This window comes from Semicossyphus pulcher, unplaced genomic scaffold, assembly GCF_022749685.1.
Source record: "Semicossyphus pulcher isolate SPU_LCO1_2020_fin unplaced genomic scaffold, fSemPul1.0.p SCAF_13, whole genome shotgun sequence".
Taxonomy (NCBI): Eukaryota; Metazoa; Chordata; class Actinopteri; order Labriformes; family Labridae; genus Semicossyphus; species Semicossyphus pulcher.
This window is the reverse complement of record NW_027211637.1, coordinates 26,220,254-26,226,193: the sequence shown is the minus strand read 5'-3', so window position 1 is coordinate 26,226,193 and position 5,940 is coordinate 26,220,254. Positions and strand designations below refer to the sequence as shown.

Here is a 5,940-nt window from a genome sequence, read left to right as displayed (position 1 = left end):
TTCAATGATTAATGATTTATTCGACAGCCCAACAGTAGATTTCAACTTCGACTATAAAATACAAACAGCAGAGGGGAAACTGTTACGCTTTTCTTTCTCCTTTTTTTGCTGTAATCTTATTTACATTGTATCGAGGAACTCTCCAGCCTGTCGGTGAATTCATTCAGGTGTTTAGTTTGTGCAAAGTTACTACGGATTTCCCCCACGTCTGTTATCGTTGTGTTACATACTCGTGCTGGGCTGTACAATAATGTCACTGTTGAAATTTTCAGGCCAAGTCTCAATGTCCAAAATTACAATTCTCACAGCACAACAGGCAAGTTAAAGCTTAATTTCCCAAACCTCAGCCAATTAAGGGCACAGCCTACTAATGCAAATTTTCCATTTGCACTTCAGTTACACTCTCGCAACTAACAGGTACAATACTCTCCCAAACATGGCACATTTAATTTGAAACAAAAAAACTGCTAAAATGTGCATATAACCACTGATGGATGCTTTAAAAAGGATGAAGTGAAGTATTGTTTTGCACCAAGTTCACACTATAACTTGTACAATATATTAAATCTGTACTTTTAATAAAAATGGTAAAAGTAAAGGCAACAAATTTGCTTTTCTAATACAGTATAATGAGTTGATTCAAGTGTTGAAGTTGAAACAGACACGCTTTGACTCGTCAGCGTGGAAACCTTGAGATCTCAGTGAGCTGTAAGAGCAGATGTCTGTGCCTTACATTTAAAAAAAAGAAGTGTATTTTTCCGAGTCCATGTGCTGTTTCTTTAAAATAATAGTCGACTCTCTACCACTGGTTACATGTTGTTGGAATTATTTACTGTTGTGTTCACATAAATACAGCTTGTGACTGCCATGAAGCAAGAGCAATGGAGGGTTCCTTCTGCTGAGCAAGGACCCCTTAAATGGAGGTAGACAGAAAGTGGACAGACTGAACACACGGAGGTGGAGAGACGTAAGAATATGTTGAGTCTTGAGCTCCAACATAATGCTTACAAGAGCTGGATTTCTATGTAGCTGTGGAGACTTGAAGTTTAGGCCGACTACGCAGCGTCATGCAGGGTCGAGTGGATGAAGGAAAAAGAAAAAAGGTTGGTATGATTTAAGGCCAGATGATCGAACACAGCTGCTGAGATCACGTTTGATGCACCTCGTGAAACATCAGCTCTCGGGGGATACGAGTCTCTGGGCCGTAGAGCTTACAGGCTCGCCGCTCAAACGCAGCGACATTCTGCTTTACAACCTCATCGAAGAACATGGTGGCTAACTGGGAGTGCAGCAAAGAGCGGAACTCAAAGGAAATCTGTTAAAGATACAGAAATAATGATCGCTTCAGTACATGATCAATGGCAAAAGTTGCTAATAGAAGATTCATATCACCTGTCATGTCTATTCGCTAAACATAAAAGGTAAAGCTAGCTGACAGTTAGCTTAATAGCATAAAAACGTTGGACACAGTTAGTCTGGCTTTGTTCTGCAAATTAACAAAGATTATCTCCGAGTCTTCCTGGAGTGTCACAGAGAAGAGTCCAGGAAGTCACTGCTTCTGACAAAGAAATAGTCCCACAGATAACCACCCATTAAACCACAATGTGACTAGTTTTTGTATAGATAAATAAAGAAGATATAACGTGTCAATTTTGACTGACTCTTTAACCTTTCGAGACAGCCAGGATAGCTGCCATGCTAACTTTCTGCTAGGTGTAGCTTTATTTCTACTGTTCAAAATTGAGTAGCAAAAAAAGAAACTGTATCAAAAGAAGCAGAGGGTCTGATAGACACTCATTAAATCAAAGGAACCAAGCTGCAGGATACTTACTGAAAAATCTACTGTGCAGGTGCGAGGATAACCAGGAATGCCAGGACTAAAGCGCCATATCGTCTCAAGGTGGTTGAACAGCTTTCCATCAGTACACACGGCCTAAAAATGACCAAGAAGACAAACTCTGTGATTAGAAATGAGAACTTTTAGCTGTTGTTTCTTATTGACATAGATGATTGGCAGGATGAGACAAAATATATGATATTAAAATATCACATATTTTGTCTTCTGGCACTTACTTTGACAAGATGAGGCCGGACATTCGTGATCATAGATGTGTATCTCTCCACCACTGGAGGGAATCCTACTTCAAGTTGGGCCTTGGAGTGGCCTGCTCTTTTCATGATGGTCTGGGACTTCTTACACCACGGAACAAAGCTCTTGTAGTCGTCAACATTGGCAACTACATCGTACATTTCCTGCATGGAAAAGCTTTGACAGCAAACATTGCAAGGTTAGGGAACAAAACAATAATAAAACACTTATTCGGTAACATTGTTAGTATTTCATATTGGAATATTACCCAAGTATCCTACGCTCGGAGTACTCCTTCCTTTTGTTGGTGAGACTAATGAAGTTTCTGCTTTGAGGAACAGCCATTGTCATTGTGTCCCAGTCTTGAAGGCAAAGCACTCTGGGAGTTCTTGTCATCAAAATGCCACATGATGACAAGTGTCTGAAAGTTAAGAGAAAATGTCATGTAAGCCACATTCTGGAAAGAGCACCGACTGCCACAGGCACAATCCTCAACAAAAAAAGGCCCACTACATTCCAGTTTACAGCTAGGAAACTCAATGAGCACACAGAGAACAGTGGATCAGGAGCTAATGGAAGGTCTCTGTGTTTTCAGTGTGCTGGTATTTTCTGAGCTGGACCAGAAAAAAAGCAATGTAATGACACCCACTCAGGCTTGGTGCAACACTTAGCAATGTGTTTTCTGGTAGGTAACCTGTAGGATCAGGACAAATGCAACATGTGACTAGAACACTGCATCATTACTTGTTGGAACAGTGATGGCAGATTTTGCCTTTGAATAATATTAACAATATTGCCAAGTAGTGTTGCGATATACATTTTTAGGAGGGTGTGATAAACAATATTGTTAATGTTCTTTTGCTGCCCCCTTTCAATATCATGACCTTCTTACAATGCTTACATGTTACCATGGTCACCTTACTTTGCTTAACAAAAACTCTTGTCACTTTTTTTGGAGACTTCCAGTTCTCAATTTAATAACCTTCTAGTTTATCTATATTAAAATCAGGGAGGCTAATTTTGTTTAATACATTGTTCCTTTCCAAGAGAGATTGGAAATTTTGCAAGCTTCAACAGTAAGGCTGTAAGTGAGTAACATAATACAGATATTTCTTCCTGGGAGTAATGAAGTCTAACTGTATGATTCAGAGTGTAATGTTGAGTGTGATATTTGGCGATTCTGATAAAGCACTATGATAATAACAGCTCAAGTGTTGATGTGGCAGCGTAGCAATACAGAATATCCCCATAGTTAGGAGCACTAAATCGTTGTTGCTATTTAGTGTAGTGACTTTTAGTGTTCAATGTCATCAAATAAAAATCGAAAATGAAACCAATATATCAATATACTGTCTATATTAGCTGAAACCTATGAACAAGACAGTATTGGTCTAACATTAGTCATCTAAGTAGTTATCCCGTTTAATTATTATTATTACTAGCCGATTATGAACAGATGAAGCATTTAAAACTGTTGTGCATTGTATTCTTCTTTGTATCAGCCTTTTCTTAAAATAATCTGTATTACTCTAAAATGCATTATCAAAATAGGTTAATAATAGTGAGACATTACTGGGTATTGGTAATTGACATTGGTACAACAAAAGATTTCTTCCTTTAACTGAGGGGTAGGTGCTATGTTATGAAAATATCAAACCCATACTCTCCCTAGCCAACCGGCTATGAACGTCACAAACACCCTCACAGACAATCGTCACAGAAATATGACCACACTGATAAAGTTAGCTTGTAACCTTATCACTCCATACCGTTCGATCCAAAGGAGGCATAGTGTCAGTCGGTCAGTATTGAAGGACTAGCTGTGTGTCGTTTTAATAATAGCTGCCAGTGCGTCCGTGACAGGCTCACCTGATGTTTTGTCGCAGGCATCCTCTAGGAACCGCTGTACGACACGAGCGAGGGGAGCCCACAGTGGCAATCTGGAGAAAGTCACTGAATGTCCGCACACCCATGGGTAACCTTCGGGCACCGGCCGTGGCTGCCATCAAACCAGCCACTCAATTCAAAGAGAGGAGGTCCTGGGTCTGAGAGGCTGAGCCCAGGGTCTGCTCAAAGACCGGGCTGTTGGATTCAATGTCCTGTCCAAACACCCTACTTCAGTGCGGTGATGTTAATTCACACGTAGCGTTAACCAGTTCTGACTTCCCAGAATAAATAGCATTTGCTGGCTAATTGTCTACCTACGCTTTACTAGCTTAGCGTCTCCCTACGCGTTTAGTGCTGTCAACGTAACTAACGTTTGATACGACAGTCCACTGCTAACGTTAGCTTACGTTAGCTAGAAAGGTTTCATAACGAGCACGACCAAGACGCGACGTACGGCCGCGTTCCTCAATTTTTCAAGCAATACTCACATCACTTCGTGTTTCTTGCGCCAATCTTGAACAAAATAAAATTATTTTGGCTAGTTATGGCTTACAGGTGTTGTCAACGAGAACCAGGCTGCGGACGACCTTCTGCTGCTAAATAAAACGCCGGTGGGACAAACTGTTCCTTTCTTCTCTCCACTGGTCTTCGGTTCGACCAAACGGCTCTGTGGTGAAATGCTGCCCTCTACTGGGTTGGAGGGAAACGGTGGTCAAATTTCCATGTATTTATTTGCTATTTTAGCATTTTGTATTTTAATCATATTAACTATCACATGCATCATTTTATTTTTTCATTTAAGTAGAATTTTACTAAGACCTAAATAACAAAGGACATGGTTGTTAAACTCACCGTATATATACAGTATTTCATGCATTATTAATAAAAAAAAAGTTAATTAATTACAAAACTGGCACTGTTTAATTGAATTGTGTGCTACACAATTTCACATAGATACACGTCATTAATGCAGTCCCATCTCCATGACAACAAAGCCATGGGATGCAGTTTGAAGTCCTGCCAAAGACAGCTAATAAGTAGATCTTATTAAATCAAGATGGTATTCTCCAACTAAAAAATTACAAAAATAACATCTACCATAATACTATGATAGAAAAGATGTTAGGTATCATACAGAGACTCAACCAGAAGCATACATTATAAAATAGAATGTCAATTGATAGTTGCTCAATTGGTCTTTAATGTAAACGTTAAAAGCTCTGCTTAATAACTGCTAAAGTTAATTTACATACCATTCATCAATCTTTTTTTTTAAGGTTTCACTTAATATTATGGGATTATGGTTATGAAAGAGACTGAAATTAATCCTATATGACCTAAAAAAGCAAACCAGACCTTCAGCAACAAGATTGATTATTTAGTTATTTTTAATGCCTGAAACTTCTGGTGGGTGGTAGGTGTCAGACAAAGCAATTAACTGCGCGTTGCCTTTTCCCAGGGCAAATATTTAAAGTGAGTGTGAGTGAAACATTTGACTGTTAAAGAAAGCAGGATGAGATTTTTGTTAAAAACCAATACTTAAAGCTACTGTGAGGAACTTTTGGTTTGTATTGTTTTGGTGACCCCTGTGGACAAAGCCGTACCTCTCATCTCTGATTTTGTCCTGACTCCGTAAATGCTTAAGTGGTGTTTTTATTAACAAAAAATCTCATCCTGCTTTCTTTAACAGTCATATGTATCACTCACTTTAAATTTTTCCCCTGGAAAATGTAAACAAAGGCAGCGTGCAGTTAATTACTTCTTCTGACACCTACCCCCTGCCCGCAGTTTCAGCCATTAAGAATAACTACTACATATAGAAATAATAAATCTTTTCGCTGATGGTCTGGTTTGCTTTTGTAGGTCATATAGACTGTTTTATAACCAGCGGAAAAACTCCTCAGAGGGGCTTTAAATACTAGCCTAAGTACAGAGTGCTTCACACTTTTCCTCCACACGATGGC

The 5,940-nt window shown here is 39.2% G+C and overlaps 1 protein-coding gene across 1 annotated transcript; it reads right to left on the bottom strand.

Annotated features, from left to right (window-relative positions):
• coq10a (coenzyme Q10A) lies at positions 1 to 4,547 on the bottom strand. Its single transcript, XM_069660893.1, has 5 exons — positions 3,959 to 4,547; positions 2,358 to 2,510; positions 2,074 to 2,266; positions 1,832 to 1,933; positions 1 to 1,315 (listed from the first exon to the last, which is right to left on the bottom strand). Exons 1-5 carry the CDS (start codon positions 4,093 to 4,095, stop codon positions 1,148 to 1,150), a joined length of 753 nt encoding a protein of 250 aa, XP_069516994.1. The 5' UTR covers positions 4,096 to 4,547; the 3' UTR covers positions 1 to 1,147.
• Positions 4,548 to 5,940: the final 1,393 nt, after the last annotated feature.